At 47.7% G+C, this 18,921-nt stretch overlaps 1 protein-coding gene across 2 annotated transcripts in view; it reads right to left on the bottom strand.

Moving 5' to 3' along the window:
• SFXN5 (sideroflexin 5) overlaps window positions 1-18,921 on the bottom strand; it is a 227,180-nt gene that overhangs the window by 155,014 nt on the left and 53,245 nt on the right. For both annotated transcript variants that reach the window (XM_044294474.1, XM_044294483.1), the window contains exons 7-9: window positions 8,235-8,288; window positions 1,730-1,786; window positions 413-478 (exon numbers count right to left, since the gene is read on the bottom strand). In XM_044294474.1, coding sequence (XP_044150409.1) covers window positions 413-478; window positions 1,730-1,786; window positions 8,235-8,288 — 177 coding nt within the window. The remainder of the gene's footprint in view (window positions 1-412; window positions 479-1,729; window positions 1,787-8,234; window positions 8,289-18,921) is intronic.

Here is an 18,921-nt window from a genome sequence, read left to right as displayed (position 1 = left end):
TGGGTCCACACCTGAAACCTGAACTGAATGGGTCCACACCTGAAACCTGAACTGAATGGGTCCACACCTGAAACCTGAACTGAATGGGTCCACACCTGAAACCTGAACTGAATGGGTCCACACCTGAAACCTGAACTGAATGGGTCCACACCTGAAACCTGAACTGAATGGGTCCACACCTGAAACCTGAACTGAATGGGTCCACACCTGAAACCTGAACTGAATGGGTCCACACCTGTTCTGCAAAATTGTGGAACGGATGTGGACCCGTTCATGCGGACGTGTGAATGAGCCCTAATCAGGACAGTTTTTTAGGCTTTTCTTCACCATGTGACACTGGGTGGCCCATGGTAGAAGAGCCAGGGCCCGATCCACAGATGGGGAGCACAGTGCAGACTACAATGGTACTCACTGCGATAGAGACCGCGCTGACGACAGCTCCAGTGTATCCCAGAATGAACTTGGATGTGGGAGAAGGCTGGAAAGCAGAGGGAGACAGTCAGCAATCCTGCATACTCTTAGAATACAAATAATGAATACAGAAAAGTTTTGCAACTTCCTACTATACTTTGTGTTTCCATTCCTCAGCGTTCTCAATATCTCCGCTTGCTGTTCGATAAAGCCTTGTTTCTATCCAGAGACTGACAACATTTCCTGGCAGAGCAGTGTTATCAAAGGGCCAAACCCATACTTGGGGGGTCCGGGGCCCTATGATAACACTAGCCTAGAGGTGTTGTCAGGAGGACACAGGAGGGGGGGGGGGGGGAGGGTACAACAAGGAGCTCCATGACTACTGTGACTATTAGGAAACTTCTTAAAGGGTTTGTCTAGAATTAGAAAAACATGGCTGCTTTCTCCCAGCGCCCCCACCTGTGCACAGGCTGTGAGCGGAATTGCAGCTCAGCTACCTTCACTTCAATGGGGCGGCACAACCCATGGACAGGGCAGGCGCTCTTCTTGGCAGTGAGCAGCCATGCTTTTCCTATCCTGGACCGCCCCCTTTAATCATCGGCCAACAGTTTCCTAATACATTGTGTTTTGAACACATATAAAGGGGTTTTTCCTCAGGACAGGTCATCAGCATCTGATCGGCGGGAGTCCGACTCCTGGCACCTCTGAGTACAACAGCGCCATCCATTGTACAGTGGCTGTGCTTGGTATTGCAGCTCTGCCCCATTCACTTCAATGGGACTGAGCGGTAATTAGGTCATGTGACTGATGAACGTGACGTCACCGGAGCACCACAGCCTCTTCAAGCAGCCGGTCGGACCCCCCACGATCAGATATTGATGACGTAGGCCATCGATATTCTACTCAAAGAAAACCCCTTTAAAAATGTTCACTTGCTGTCAGTGAATGGAAATCTCCAAATCCTACGCAATCCTCTGTGAGCTAAATATCTCGGCAGCAGCACAAACCTCTCTCCCATACAGAGGACATACGGTATGCAAGAACGTTCCCATTCGCTCACAGCAAGCAGAGGTCTTGAAAAGGAGAAGAAACTGAAAAATGAAGTACACGGGAATGTTGTTATGATCAGAGCGGAGGAGGGGCACAAGGACTATGCTGCCATGAAGGAGCGCGGGTAGGTCGGAGCTACTTACCCCTCCCGACGAGAGTCAAAAAACAGAAAGGATGGAAGACGTGAGAATAGAGTGAGACAGAGCAGATGAGGGAGAGGTGGAGGCAGCGCGGGGGCCCCGTCCCCGGGTGTCGGGGGGCTTCTCACCTTGCTCGCGTTGCGATTTGCATAGTTGACGCCTGCGTTGTGACTCTGATTCAACCACTGCGTAAGACAAGAGGGGAGAGAAGGGTTAATGACGTGACCGGCACTGCGTGCTATACAGGGGACGGCTGCAGCCACATCCACGGGGCCCGGCGGGGCCCACAGTCCAGTCCAAGAACTGAAAAGTTCTGACACTTTTTTTTTTAGTTCCTGCTTGTTGTCAGTGAATGAAAGGGATTAGAATTTCCATTTAGAGGCTCGTAACCCATTCACATCTTATCCTGCTCCTTCTACTGAGGGGTTTTATGTCTCTGAATAGAAGCGAGAATGCATCCATTCACTGACAGCAAGCAGAGATCTTGAAATTGGCGAGGGACTAATACTCAAAGAATATAAGGGATGGAAGAACTTTTCAGTACAAAATGAGCAGGAAATAGTTTTTTTTTTAATCGGTGTGTTCAGCCATTACACAATGAAAGGTTACAGGATCCCTGCTTGCGGTCAGTGAATGAGGGGCATTTACAATTAGAGGCTCATAACCCAACCCCATCTGGCACTCTTCTTTGGTTTCCGTACTCCACAGTACCAAGTATGAGGGGTTTTCTATCTCTGACGTTAGAATGTTGCAATTCACTGACAGCAAGCATAGATGTGAGGGATCGATACTCAAAGAACATTAGAAATTGAAGAAACTTTCAGTATTTAATGATTAAAAGTTGTCTTTTTTAAAATAAATCTTGGACATCTTTAATCTCGACACAATGAAAGGTTACAAGATCCCTGTTTGCTGTCAGTGAATAGGAGCATCATCAGATTGAAATGTATAGACCAAATACTTCTCACACATGATTACGATGTATCCAACTTGGGCAGTGATCACCAAAAGTGCCATAGTACAATGTGCAGGGGAAATGCATCCATTCACATACAGCAAGCAGAGGTCTTGAAAACTGTGCAAATTGATGCATTATACTAGAAAATTGCAGCGCCGTTTTCTGACATTCGGTTTTAGTGACTGGACAACCCCTTTAACACGGCGCTGGCAGTTTCCAGGGCCAGGCAGTGTTGTCGTAGGGACACAGGAGCAGTTTTGTGAGGGGATGCGGCCTCTGCGTTGACAGGCGGCATGTTTACTGCAATGAACAGACGGCCCTCGGATCCACGCAGGAGTTATCAAAGCCCACGGCTGCTTTCTAAATGTCATCTGCGGTGACAGTGACAAACACATGTCACTGCCTGTGAGTGGGATCAGCGCTCGGGGGGGAATGTTAACCTCTTCACTGCCGCACACTGACAGACACACCTGCAGACTGGAAGAAAAGAGCTTGCAATCTAATTCTAGTCACCTGCAGGCCTTCGCCCCTGGAATAATGACATTATCTTCTGTTATGGCCATTGTCTTATAGACAGATAGAAGAGTCTCTGGGACAGCTGGGCCATCACCAATATGGCTGCCACCCAGCTTTCCAGAGCCTTGGAGGGCCGCTGCAATAAGGGGTGTGGGAAAGCTGGGTGCCAGGGATATCAGACACGTCATGGACCACTAATACAGAACCAGCACCTGGGTATGACCACTAATACAGAACCAACATCTGGGTATGACCACTAATACAGAACCAGCACCTGGGTATGACCACTAATACAGAACCAGCACCTGGGTATGACCACTAATACAGAACCAGTACCTGGGTATGACCACTAATACAGAACCAGTACCTGGGTATGACCACTAATACAGAACCAGCACCTGGGTATGACCACTAATACAGAACCAGCACCTGGGTATGACCACTAATACAGAACCAACATCTGGGTATGACCACTAATACAGAACCAGTACCTGGGTATGACCACTAATACAGAACCAGTACCTGGGTATGACCACTAATACAGAACCAGTACCTGGGTATGACCACTAATACAGAACCAGCACCTGGGTATGACCACTAATACAGAACCAGTACCTGGGTATGACCACTAATACAGAACCAGTACCTGGGTATGACCACTAATACAGAACCAGCACCTGGGTATGACCACTAATACAGAACCAACATCTGGGTATGACCACTAATACAGAACCAGTACCTGGGTATGACCACTAATACAGAACCAGTACCTGGGTATGACCACTAATACAGAACCAGCACCTGGGTATAACCACTAATACAGAACCAGCACCTGGGTATGACCACTAATACAGAACCAACATCTGGGTATGACCACTAATACAGAACCAACACCTGGGTATGACCACTAATACAGAACCAACACCTGGGTATGACCACTAATACAGAACCAGCACCTGGGTATGACCACTAATACAGAACCAGTACCTGGGTATGACCACTAATACAGAACCAGTACCTGGGTATGACCACTAATACAGAACCAGCACCTGGGTATGACCACTAATACAGAACCAGCACCTGGGTATGACCACTAATACAGAACCAACATCTGGGTATGACCACTAATACAGAACCAGTACCTGGGTATGACCACTAATACAGAACCAGTACCTGGGTATGACCACTAATACAGAACCAGCACCTGGGTATGACCACTAATACAGAACCAGCACCTGGGTATGACCACTAATACAGAACCAACATCTGGGTATGACCACTAATACAGAACCAGTACCTGGGTATGACCACTAATACAGAACCAGCACCTGGGTATGACCACTAATACAGAACCAACATCTGGGTATGACCACTAATACAGAACCAGTACCTGGGTATGACCACTAATACAGAACCAGTACCTGGGTATGACCACTAATACAGAACCAGCACCTGGGTATGACCACTAATACAGAACCAGTACCTGGGTATGACCACTAATACAGAACCAGTACCTGGGTATGACCACTAATACAGAACCAGCACCTGGGTATGACCACTAATACAGAACCAACATCTGGGTATGACCACTAATACAGAACCAGTACCTGGGTATGACCACTAATACAGAACCAGTACCTGGGTATGACCACTAATACAGAACCAGCACCTGGGTATAACCACTAATACAGAACCAGCACCTGGGTATGACCACTAATACAGAACCAACATCTGGGTATGACCACTAATACAGAACCAACACCTGGGTATGACCACTAATACAGAACCAGCACCTGGGTATGACCACTAATACAGAACCAACACCTGGGTATGACCACTAATACAGAACCAACACCTGGGTATGACCACTAATACAGAACCAACACCTGGGTATGACCACTAATACAGAACCGGCACCTGGGTATGACCACTAATACAGAACCGGCACCTGGGTATGACCACTAATACAGAACCGGCACCTGGGTATGACCACTAATACAGAACCAACATCTGGGTATGACCACTAATACAGAACCGGCACCTGGGTATGACCACTAATACAGAACCAACATCTGGGTATGACCACTAATACAGAACCAGTACCTGGGTATGACCACTAATACAGAACCAGCACCTGGGTATGACCACTAATACAGAACCAGCACCTGGGTATGACCACTAATACAGAACCAGCACCTGGGTATGACCACTAATACAGAACCAGTACCTAGGTATAACCCCTAATACAGAACCAGTACCTGGGTATGACCACTAATTCAGAACCAGTACCTGGGTATGACCACTAATACAGAACCAGTACCTGGGTACGACCAGTAATAAAGAACCATTACCTGGATATGACCACTAATACAGGACTAACATCTGGGTACGACCAGTAATACAGATCCAGTACCTGGGTACGACCAGTAATACAGATCCAGTACCTGGGTATGACTACTAATACAGAACCAGTACCTGGGTATGACCACTAATACAGAACCAGCACCTGGGTATGACCACTAATGCAGAACCAACATCTGGGTATGACCACTAATACAGAACCAGCACCTGGGTATGACCACTAATGCAGAACCAACATCTCATGCATGCTCAGGTTTTGTGCGGAGGTCTGCCAGGTTAGCAGCACGTGTGTAGTTTGTTGTTTTGGGTTTGGAGTTGAGCTGTATCCGCCTCCCTTCAGGTGCACTGGGTGGGGTCGTTTGTGTCAGTTTAAATTACGCCCCTTCCCAGTGTCCTGTGCGGGTTATAGCTTCTGTCTTCCTCTGTGGAAAGGTGGAGTTGCTGTTTCTGCTCAGCTACAAGATAAGTTGGTTTTGGTTTCCTTTTTGTGTTCTGTCTAGGCTGTTTAAGAGACACCTGCCTCCTCCAGGACCTGAGGAAGCAGGCTGCCTCTTTCCCCATTTCCACCATCTTCAGTCTTAGGCTACTTTCACACTAGCGTTCGGGGCTCCGCTTGTGAGTTCCGTTTGAAGGCTCTCACAAGCGGCCCCCGAACGGATCCGTACAGCCCCAATGCATTCTGAGTGGATGCGGATCCGCTCAGAATGCATCAGTTTGGCACCGTTTGGCCTCCGCTCCGCTCAGCAGGCGGACACCCGAACGCAGCTTGCAGCGTTTTCGTGTCCGCCTGGCCGTGCGGAGCCAAACGGATCCGTCCAGACTTACAATGCAAGTCAATGGGGACGGATCCGTTTGACGTTGACACAATATGGTGCAATTTCAAACGGATCCGTCCCCCATTGACTTTCAATGTAAAGTCAGGAGTCCCCATCAGATCGGAGTTTTCTCCGATCCGATGGTATATTTTAACTTGAAGCGTCCCCATCACCATGGGAACGCCTCTATGTTAGAATATACCATCGGATTTGAGTTACATCGTAAACCTCAGATCCGACAGTATATTCTAACACAGAGGTGTTCCCATGGTGATGGGGACGCTTCATGTTAGAATATACTGAGAACTGTGTACATGACAGATGCTGCCTGGCAGCAGGGGGCAGACCCCCCCTCCTCCTGTAATTAACTTATTGGTGGCCAGTGCGGCCCCCCTCCCTCCCCAGTATTAAATATGACCAGTGCGGCCTCCCCCTCCCTCCCTCCCCAGTATTAAATATTACCAGTGCGGCCTCCCCCTCCCTCCCTCCCCAGTATTAAATATTACCAGTGCGGCTCCCTCCCTCTATATTTATTGGTGGCCGGCCAGTGCGGATTCCAAGTATTATGACCAGTGCGGCCTCCCCTCTCCCCCCCCCCCCCCCATCATTGGTGGCAGCGGAGAGTACCGATCGGAGTCCCAGTTTAAATCACTGGGGCTCCGATCGGTTACCATGGCAACCAAGACGCTATTGCAGTCTTGGCTGCCATGGTTACTTAGCAATAAATACAAGCATTATACTTACCTGAAGAGCTGCGATGTCTGACCGGCCGGGCGCTCCTCCTACTGGTAAGTGACAGGTCTGTGCTATAGGCAATGCGCCGCACAGACCTTTCACTTACCAGTAGGAGGAGCTCCCGGCCGGTCACAGACATCACAGCTCTTCAGGTAAGTATAATGCTAAGATTGCTAAGTAACCATCACAGCCAAGACTGCAATAGCGTCTTGGTTGCCATGGTAACCGATTGGAGCCCCAGCGATTTAAACTGGGACTCCGATCGGTACTCTCCGCTGCCACCAATGATGGGGGGATGATTTTAATTAGGGGGGGGGAGAGGGGAGGCCGCACTGGTCATAATACTTGGAATCCGCACTGGCCGGCCACCAATAAATATAGAGGGAGGGGGCCGCACTGGTCATATTTAATACTGGGGAGGGAGGGGGGGCCGCACTGGCCACCAATAAGTTAAATACAGAAGGGGGGGGGGTCTGCGGTCAGGCAGCAGGGGGCAGTCATGTACACAGTTCTCAGTATATTCTAACATGAAGCGTCCCCATCACCATGGGAACGCTTCTGTGTTTAGAATATACTGTCGGATCTGAGTTTTCCGAAGTGAAAAATCAGATCTGAAATAAACAGTTATGCAAACGGATCCATTCTGAACGGATGCAAGCGTTTGCATTATAGGAGCGGATCCGTCTGTGCAGACACCAGACGGATCCGCTCCTAACGCAACTGTGAAAGTAGCCTTAGGAACAAGGGCACGTTGATTCCCACCTTTAGGGTCTGAACGTGGGCACAGAAGTCCAGGGAGAGCTGGTAGGGAATTATCAGGAGGTGACCTTTATCCCCAGCTTCTGGCCTAGACGCTTGTTTTGAGGTTTTCTGTGTGTTTATTGTATCTTGTATCCTACCCACCGTGACACAACATCTGGGTATGACCACTAATACAGAACCAGCACCTGGTATGACCATTAATACAGAACCAACATCTGGGTATGACCACTAATACAGAACCAGCACCCGTGTATGACCACTAATACAGAACAGACACTTGGGTATGACCACTAATACAGAACCAGTACTTGCTCCAGGCTCCCGCTGTATACTCACTGCCCCCCTCCCCATCGTGCACCCTCAGAAGGCCCTTATAATCATGGCGAGTCGTCTTTGAGGCCCTACCTCCAGTCCCTGCACCCTCTGTGGGACACAATCTATTGTCCTCCACCATATCAGGCAATAGTTCAGAACAGAACCACTTACCTGCCAGAAGACTGTAGATGTCAGGGTCTGATTTGGCAGCAGAAGACCCACAACCTGCAGAAGAAATAAACAACATATTACAGAAGACACATTGGATCTGCCCTAGTCATCTAGGAGATCTAAGCTGAGGGGCATGTGACAATGTATCAGTGCAGGTGACAGCTCTCAGCCTGGTGGACTGCTCTTGTACCATCTCAGCTGTGTGAACAGGCCAGGTTAAGGCCAGGTTTTCAGCCTCTGAATGTAAACAAGAGCGTTTCATTCAATGACTGCCAGCAGAGATATTGAAGTATGATAATGATATGAAATAAAAAGTACACTGTAAAGTTACTGAAGTTATTGTTCCATCACGCTAGGGATTAAAGGGTGCTATCTCCTGAGGACAACCCCAGTCCATATGTCCTTTCGACTAGCAAGGGCAAATCAGAGTCACCAAAGATGGCTCCTGTGCCTGAGGGCACTTTGCTGTATACATCCTCCAGGTGGCGCTCCGTCGCAGAGCACTTGATTCACGGTTGGATTTACAGAAACATAAGAATCCGTGAATCTGCCAGATCTAAAAATATCTGTCATTCCTTCACCTTCATGGACAATCGCTCAGCAGAGCGTGCAGCGTCCAGACTGGAGAAGCAGCCGCGTGGAGCCGGTGTGTTTCTCCTTCGCTCCTCATTATGTACTATTCCTCAGGACGCAGGGCCGGGTTATATCCTCATTCTTCTCCAATCAGGTTCTCATCTTTTTAGGTTACATACACATACTACAGTGAAATCCTTCGTTCCCGCCAGGACTTGGTTGAGGGGTGGGCCTCAGCTTAGGGGACCACCTCGCAACAGGGATTTGGGGACAAGATCTTTTTTTAGAAAAAAAATGATTATAGAAATGTGATGCATATAGCGATTGTGTGGCATTTTATGCAAAAAAAACAACAACTATGCAATGTATAATAGTATCTAATGGCACAAATGTGTACATGACCTGTAAATGTAGAAGGACCTGCACAGGTAAGGTCACATGACCACACGGATGTGGGACCTGTTACTGTAAGAGGGCCTGCAGACGTAAGGTCACATTACCACATGGATACCGACCTGTTACTGTAGAATGACTTGCAACAGGTAAGATCACATGATCACATGGGTGCAGGAACTGTTACTGTAGAAGGACCTGCACAGGCAAGGTCAAATAACCTTACTGTAGAAGGGCCTGCAGACATAAGGTCACATGACAACAGGGACCTGTTACTGTAGAGGTACCTGCACAGGTAAGGTCGCAAAACCTCACGGATGCGGGAGATGTTACTATAGAAAGGCCTGCAGTTGTCACAACCAGACAGCTGAGAAGCTCTGACAGAAGCCTTTCAGAACCTCCTCCTTGAGTTTCTTTGTTGTGATGTTCAGTTCCTCATCTCGTTAGCCTCTCTCAGCTGTCATGTAGTTGGACTGATTGCATCCCTTTAAATTCCGCCCCATAATGCATTACTGGGCGGCTTATACTTCTTCCTGGAGTGTGTGTGCATGCTGGTCCTGTTTTCCAGTCTGCTACAAAGTTAAGTGCTGAACATTTATCTGTTATTTTCTGTTTGCTGGATCCCAGGTGACCCTGACTCCCTCCGTGTCTGGTGTAGGGAGCCGGTGGTCGTGTCCCCTCACTATTGTAGGGTGTTCAGGGGTTATATAGTCGAGGTACGTGGATATGCAACCATCCACCTCTGGGATCTTTGCATAGGCTGAGCAGCCAGGGAAAGTCTCAGGTCTTGTGCAGGGGTCTCCCTTTTGGTTCCTTAGCTTTGGATCCAGTGAGTCATATATGCATGTTGCTTTGTCTTGTTTCCTGTACACCGTCCGTGACATTATAAGCCGCCAAAACCGTCTCAAGCATGAATCCGGTTTCACTTTTGGCTGAACGCTTCCAGGGTCTTTCATTGGAGGTAGCTGATCTCCGCAGGACTTTTTCTCAGCTTCAAGTGACCGGTTCAGCTTGCGTTCATGGAGTTTGTTCTGAGCCTAAGATCTCGCTCCCGGATACGTTCTCCGGGGGTAGTGAGAATTTTGTGCGTTTTAGAGAGGCTTGCAAACTCCATTTTCGCCTTCTTCCCCATTCCTCTGGTGATGAGGAACGGAGGGTGGGGATCATTATATCGCTGCTCAGGGGTAACACTCAGTCTTGGGCCTTTTTCGCTGCCGGTGGGTGCACGGCCTCTCCGTTCAGTGGATGAATTCTTTTTAGCCCTGGGTCAGATATATGATGATCCGGATCGTATTGCTCTGGCTGAGTCTAGACTACGTCTATTATGCCAGGGTAAAAAATCCGCAGAAATATACTGCTCAGAATTTCGGAGATGGGCAGCTGATACTGGTTGGAATGATGCTGCACTCCGAAGTCAATTTTGCCATGGTCTTTCTGAGGGATTGAAAGATGCATTTGCCTTTCATGAGAGGCCTATTTCTTTGGACTCTGCTATGTCTCAGGCCGTTCGTATTGACAGGCGTCTTAGAGAGAGAGGAGAGATGTCTCCTTCCTGTCATACTCAGTCCCAGGACAGTGCAGCGGTCTCATTCTGTGCGCAGGGGTCTCGGTCGCTGTCAGCCCCTTCTGAGCAGGAGCCCATGCAGCTGGGGTTGATTGCTTCTGACAATAGAAGATTCAGCTCGCATGGAAGGGTTTGTTTTTGTTGTGGAGGTATAAATCATTTGGCAAATGTTTGTCCTTCTAGGAGATTCAGGCAGTTCTCTGGGTATAATAAAGAAACAAACAGGAAAAAATCTTTTAAACTGTTCCGTCTGTTACTATTGGCAGGGTTGAGGCGGAGATTGAAGGTTTTCCGTTTGCTTGTAGTTCCCGTTTCGTCCTGCCGGCTAGGGTGGCGCTAGAGAGCAAGAACATTTTTTGTGAGATTTTTGTGGATAGTGGAGCAGCTGTCAATCTCATTGATAATCAATTTGCAATAACTCATGGTTTCCAGGTGCGCACTTTGGGAAAGGATATTCCTGTTTTTGCTATTGATTCCGCTCCACTTTCTCAGAAATCATTAAAGGGCATAGTTCACAATATCCATTTAATTGTGAGTGATGCTCATGTTGAGGATGTGTCATGTTTCGTCCTTAGCGGTTTACCTACTCCTCTAGTGTTGGGGCTAACCTGGCTCACTAAACATAACCCCACCATTGATTGGCAAGCGAGGCAAATAAATGGTTGGAGTGACTTTTGCAGAGAATTGCCTCACGACATCTGTTTCTGAGGTTGCTACTAAGACTGTACCATCTTTTCTCTCTGAATTTTCGGATGTCTTCTCTGAGAGTGGAGTTCAGGATTTGCCCCCGCACAGGGAGTACGATTGCCCTATTAATCTCATCCCAGACGCCAAGCTGCCTAAATCTCGTTTATACAATCTTTCCCAACCTGAAAGGATCGCTATGCGTGCTTATATCTCTGAGAGTCTGAGAAAGGGACACATACGACCCTCGAAGTCACCTGTTGCCGCTGGTTTTTTCTTTGTTAAGAAAAAAGATGGTTCTTTAAGACCTTGTCTGGATTTCAGGGAGCTGAACAGTATCACTATTCGTGACCCTTATCCGCTTCCTCTGATCCCGGACCTGTTTAACCAGGTTGTTGGGGCTAAAGTTATTTCCAAATTAGATCTAAGAGGGGCATACAACCTGGTCAGGGTCAGAGAAGGGGACGAATGGAAGACGGCCTTCAATACCCCTGAGGGCCATTTTGAGAATTTGGTTATGCCTTTTGGTTTGATGAATGCCCCAGCCGTTTTTCAGCATTTCGTGAACAGCATTTTTTATCATTTGATGGGAAAATTTGTATTAGTGTATTTGGATGACATTTTGATTTTTTTCTCCTGATTTCAAAACTCATAAGGAACATTTACGTCAGGTCTTGCTCATCCTGCGGGAGAATAAATTATATGCGAAACTGGAAAAATGTGTGTTTGCGGTTCCAGAAATTCAATTTCTGGGGTTTCTTCTCTCCGCTTCTGGTTTTCGCATGGACCCCGAGAAGGTCCGCGCTGTGCTTGAGTTGGAGCTTCCTGAGAATCAGAAGGCGCTGATGCGTTTTTTGGGCTTTGCCAATTATTACAGGAAGTTTATTTTGAATTATTCCTCTATTGTTAAACCACTCACTGATATGACCAGAAAGGGGGTAGATTTTTCTTCTTGGTCAGTAGAGGCGCGTAAGGCTTTTTCTAATATCAAGGAGAGTTTTGCTTCTGCTCCCATCTTGCTGCAACCTGATATTTCTTTACACTTCATAGTTGAGGTTGATGCTTCTGAGGTGGGTGTGGGGGCGGTCTTGTCTCAGGGTTCCTCTCCTGCCAAATGGCGACCGTGTGCCTTTTTCTCGAAAAAACTCTCCTCCGCAGAGAGAAATTACGATGTGGGAGATAGGGAATTGTTGGCCATCAAGTTGGCTTTTGAGGAATGGCGCCATTGGCTAGAGGGAGCCAGACACCCTATTACCGTATTTACTGACCATAAAAATCTGGCCTACTTGGAGTCAGCCAAGCGTCTTAACCCGAGACAGGCCAGATGGTCTTTGTTCTTTTCTAGGCTTAATTTTGTTGTCACGTTCCGCCCTGGAGTTAAGAATGTGAAGGCGGATGCCCTGTCACGTTGTTTTCCGGGAGGCGGGAATTTTGAAGACCCGGGTCCCATTTTGGCTGAAGGTGTGGTGGTCTCTGCTCTCTTTTCTGAATTGGAGGCAGAGGTGCAGGCAGCCCAGTCAGAGGCTCCTGATCTTTGTCCTCCTGGGAGGTTGTTTGTGCCTATCGCTTTAAGACACAAGATTTTTAAGGAACACCACGATACGGTCCTTGCTGGGCACCCGGGGGTAAGAGCCACATTGGATCTCATCGCTCGGAGATTCTGGTGGCCTGCGCTTCGTAAGTCGGTTGAGGGTTTTGTGGCAGCCTGCGAGACTTGCGCTCGTGCCAAAGTCCCTCATTCACGGCCATCAGGTCCTCTCCTTCCCTTACCCATTCCTTCCCGTCCTTGGACACATCTGTCCATGGACTTCATAACGGACCTGCCTCGTTCCTTAGGGAAGACTGTGATTCTGGTGGTGGTGGACCGTTTTAGCAAAATGGTGCATTTCATCCCTTTTCCTGGTTTGCCCAATGCTAAGACGCTGGCGCAGGCATTTATTGATCACATTGTCAAATTGCACGGTATTCCTTCAGACATAGTCTCTGATAGGGGCACGCAGTTTGTTTCCAGATTCTGGAAGGCTTTCTGTTCTCGCTTGGGGGTTCGGTTGTCATTCTCTTCTGCTTTCCACCCGCAGTCGAATGGCCAGACAGAGCGCGTCAATCAGAATCTGGAGACATATCTGCGCTGTTTTGTGGCGGAGAATCAAGAGGATTGGTGTTCTTTTTTGTCCCTTGCTGAGTTTGCTTTAAATAACCGTCGTCAGGAGTCCTCTGATAAGTCACCATTTTTTGGTGCATATGGGTTTCATCCGCAGTTTGGGACTTTCTCGGGAGAGGGGTCTTCTGGTTTACCTGATGAGGACAGATTCTCCTCGTCTTTGTCATCTATTTGGCAAAAGATTCCGGATAATCTAAAGAGCATGAGTGAGAGATATAAGCGTGTGGCAGATAAGAGACGTGTGCTTGGTCCGGACCTGAATGTTGGTGATCTGGTGTGGTTGTCTACCAGGAATATCAAATTGAAGGTTTCCTCCTGGAAGTTGGGTCCTAGGTTTATTGGGCCTTACAAAATCCTGTCTGTCATCAATCCTGTTGCCTACCGTCTTGATCTTCCTCAGACTTGGAAGATCCATAATGTTTTTCATAAGTCCTTATTGAAACCTTATGTTCAACCCATTGTACCCTCGCCTTTGCCTCCTCCTCCGATTATGGTTGATGGGAATCTTGAATTTCAGGTCTCTAGGATTGTGGATTCTTGGCTTGTCCGCGGTTCTCTCCAGTACCTTGATCATTGGGAGGGTTATGGTCCTGAGGAGAGGATGTGGGTCCCAGTGACGGACATTAAGGCCTCTCGTCTCATCAGGGCTTTCCATAGGTCCCATCCTGAGAAGGTGGGCTCTGAGTGTCCGAAGTCCACTCGTAGAGGGAGGGGTACTGTCACAACCAGACAGCTGAGAAGCTCTGACAGAAGCCTTTCAGAACCTCCTCCTTAAGTTTCTTTGTTGTGATGTTCAGTTCCTCATCTCGTTAGCCTCTCTCAGCTGTCATGTAGTTGGACTGATTGCATCCCTTTAAATTCCGCCCCATAATGCATTACTGGGCGGCTTATACTACTTCCTGGAGTGTGTGTGCATGCTGATCTTGTTTTCCAGTCTGCTACAAAGTTAAGTGCTGAACATTTATCTGTTATTTTCTGTTTGCTGGATCCCAGGTGACCCTGACTCCCTCCGTGTCTGGTGTAGGGAGCCGGTGGTCGTGTCCCCTCACTATTGTAGGGTGTTCAGGGGTTATATAGTCGAGGTACGTGGATATGCAACCATCCACCTCTGGGATCTTTGCATAGGCTGAGCAGCCAGGGAAAGTCTCAGGTCTTGTGCAGGGGTCTCCCTTTTGGTTCCTTAGCTTTGGATCCAGTGAGTCATATATGCATGTTGCTTTGTCTTGTTTCCTGTACACCGTCCGTGACAGCAGTCATAAGGTCACATAAACACACAAGTGTTACTGTAGATGGACCTGTTCAGGTAACGTTCCATGACCACATGGGTGTAGGACCTGTTACTGTAGAAGGGCCTGCACAGGTAAGGTCACATAACCTTACTGTAGAAGGGCCTGGAGACAGAAGGTCACAGACCAAACGGGTGTGGGACCTGTTACTGTAGAGGGACCTGCCCAGGTAAGGTCGCAAGACCACATGGATGTGGGACCTGTTACTGTAGAAGGGCCTGCAGACATAAGGTCACATAACCACACGAGTGTTACTGTAGATGGACCTGTTCAGGTAAAGTCACATAACCACATGGGTGTAGGACCTGTTACTGTAGAAGGGCCTGCACAGCTAAGGTCACATAACCACATAGGTGTGGAATCTGCTACTGTAGATGGACCTGCTCAGGCTGATTTTAATTAGAGTAAGTATAAAGCTGTAGCCTGCTCTCTTTGTATTTATTGGAAGCCATTTGGCACCAGGAGAAGTTCAGAGTGGGCTCAGCATGCATGTTGGCACCTGCATACCTGGATTTAATGGAGGCCATTATAGCACATAGGTAGAATTTACCGTTAGGTTCCCATCTTATAGAGATCGCCTTGATGTTGGCAGACGGGCCCAAATAATTTTGTACAAAATTTATTTGCCAAGAATCTCAAATTAGCAAAATAAGCGTAGCATTAGCATCAGAATGTTTTCTATAATTATGCCATTATTGTACTTTATTTGTGTTTGCAGAGTGTGGCTGCATTGTCTTTTTTTCCTGCTCAGGTAAAGTCACATAACCAGACAGGTGTAGGACTTATTACTGCAGAAGGGCCTGTACACATAAGGTCATATGACCACATGCGTTCGGGACCTATTACTGTAGAAGGACCTGCATAGGTAAGGTCACATAACCACATAGGTGTAGGACTTATTACTGTAGAAGGACCTGCACAGGTAAGGTCACATAACCACATAGGTGTAAAACCTATTACTGTAGAAGGACCTGCACAGGTAAAGTCACATAACCACATAGGTGTAGGACTTATTACTGTAGAAGGACCTGCACAGGTAAGATCACATAACCACATAGGTGTAGAACCTATTACTGTAGAAGACCTTGCACAGGTAAGGTCACAAAACCACGTAGGTGTAGGACTTATTACTGTAGAAGGACCTGCACAGGTAAGGTTACATAACCACATAGGTGTAGGACCTATTACTGTAGAAGACCTTGCACAGGTAAGGTCACATAACCACATAGGTGTAGGACTTATTACTGTAGAAGGACCTGCACAGGTAAGGTTACATAACCACATAGGTGTAGGACTTATTACTGTAGAAGGACCTGCACAGGTAAGATCACATAACCACATAGGTGTAGGACTTATTACTGTAGAAGGACCTGCACAGGTAAGGTTACATAACCACATAGGTGTAGGACTTATTACTGTAGAAGGACCTGCACAGGTAAGGTCACATAACCACATAGGTGTAGGACTTATTACTGTAGAAGGACCTGCACAGGTAAGATCACATAACCACATAGGTGTAGAACCTATTACTGTAGAAGAACCTGCACAGGTAAGGTCACATAACCACATAGGTGTAGAACCTATTACTGTAGAAGAACCTGCACAGGTAAGGTCACATAACCACATAGGTGTAGGACTTATTACTGTAAAAGGACCTGCACAGGTAAGGTCACATAACCACATAGGTGTAGAACCTATTACTGTAGAAGAACCTGGACAGGTAAGGTCACATTACCACATAGGTGTAGAACCTACTACTGTAGAAGGACCTGCACAGGTAAGGTCACATAACCACATAGGTGTAGGACTTATTACTGTAGAAGGACCTGCACAGGTAAGGTCACATGGCAACATGGGTGCATCAACTGTCATTTTAGAAGGACCAGCAGAGAGAAGGTCACATAACTACTAAGATGCAGGACCTGTTACTGTAGAAGGAACTCTACAGATAAGGTTACATGACCACATGGATGCAGATCCTGTTACTATAGGAGGACCTCCACAGACAAGTCCAATGACCACATTGGTGCAGGTTCTGTGGGTTCTGTATTTGTTTAGGAGTCTGGTCTGGGGTCTGAATTTGACAATTACTGGACTAGAGGAAGAGGACGCACCTATTACTAATTTGCATTCTGCAATAATAATGTATTTGGTATCCATTTCTTTTTTACTGCTTTAAAATTTAATGATTTAATTATTTTTTTATATTATGTTCATACACCAAAACACATGGCTGATGTCGATCACACTGGTCATGTGGGCCTCTCTCTATTACTATGGGCTGACTGGTCATCTAAGAACAACCAAACATTAGGTCACTGGGGTTCCTTGGGACACCCCTTCCTCCTTCTGCTGGTAGTGACTGTGAGGATTACACTGAAGACATTGGGTGGGGACTCTGACCATCAGTGAGCTGGACTCCACTTATGATGGTGTGGGCAAGAGAAGAAGGCTGTACAGACAGCAGGCATCGGGGACAACCCTGGTGCCACCTAAGAAGACTAGAGAAGAGCTATAATATAAATCAGGCTCTGCGGGGCTTGGTTACTGGAAGTACAGGGGTATGGTGTCACCATACTGTAAGAGTCCTGTTCAGGAGTCCAGGTCCAGCACATGGAGAACTGGCAGTGGGTGATAACCACAAACAGGCATCATAAGACCTGGACTCCCTTGTTCATCTTAATAGGCTTGTTATTTCTGTGTCACAGGGGGTGCCTTAGTGACGTCACCAGTGTTTACTGCCTGAGGACCTACGATTGCTTGTACAGGTGACTACAGCTGAGAGGACGGCCGCCCCGAGGCTATAGTTAACTTGTCTCACAACATCTCAGTCTTTATTCACATTGATGGTCGTACATTGGTGTAACCACTGGATGTCTCTGGGCCGGGCCTGCAGGACACGACAGGTTAATAAACCCTGCACCTCCCCCACAACTTCAAAGACAATGGTGGAAGAGAAAGTTCAATAAAGGAGACCAGTGAATGAGCCCTCCTCTAGTGTTTCACACCTCACTGAGACACTTAGTGCCTCGGAGGACAATTAAAGGGGCTTCCCGGGCTCAGAGAGGCTTAAAATCATTAAAAGAAAGTTATGTTCCCCCGCCGTTCTGAAAATACCCTCTCAGCCAATCACAGGCAGCAGCAGTGACCCGTCTCAGGCAGTGATTGGCTGGGCGGGCATTTCCTGTGTGTCGAGGCGGGAGCAGGAAGTAGAAGGCAGTGAGGATCCGGGCAGTGGCGGAGGATCGGCGAGATCAGTATTGTTTAAGTTTTACGATGCTCTAAGCCTGCTGGCACCAATTAAATTTTTTTGTCCTTAAAGGGCAGCTCTGCTTTTTGAGCAGGGAACCTGCATTTCCAGTAGTTCCCACTTACATACAGCTTTCCAGCCCCCGTCATTGCTCCTGTTCATGTATTTGGGGACTTCTTACAGTGCAATTCCTTACATAGTGCATGTGGCTCCAGTGCCGGGGTTCCACTTTATGACCACCTTAAAGGCAGGCTCCAAAATCAGTAAGAATACGAAACTATTACGTCGTTGCTCCCATTCATGTATGTATTTGATGATCCTGATACAGCGCATGTGGCTCCAGTGCTGGGGTTCCACTTTAACACACGTTTATGACTCCCCAAAATCAGTAAGCATACCGCCGTGTAGGGTGGGCACCCTGGAACATAACCATACCTTTCTAGTGAGTATCTGCTCCACTGATCCTGAGACATGCTTCTTTGTAATTTTACGCAAATACGGTTTTCGGTGCACTGTGGGCGTGGCCTCTGCGTCGGGTGCATCTGGCTTCCACGGTGTCATCGTTTTCGGCACTGAAATCTCAGGGGCTGTCAATCACCCCAGAGGGGGGGAGGTGGGCAGCGCAGGAGCTCCTCGCCCAGGGTGCACTAAAAACCTTACGGATATTCATTTAGTTTTCCCACGTGGCTTGTGAATTTACACAGGAAAGTATGTACCCCCCTCTGATGTCACGCCTGCTTTCTAGCCCTCAGTCAATGGTCACCCAGCTTTCCTGA

This window comes from Bufo gargarizans, chromosome 1, assembly GCF_014858855.1.
Source record: "Bufo gargarizans isolate SCDJY-AF-19 chromosome 1, ASM1485885v1, whole genome shotgun sequence".
Classification (NCBI taxonomy): domain Eukaryota; kingdom Metazoa; phylum Chordata; class Amphibia; order Anura; family Bufonidae; genus Bufo; species Bufo gargarizans.
Note: the sequence above shows the minus strand (reverse complement) of the source record. Positions and strands in the feature narration are given on the sequence as shown.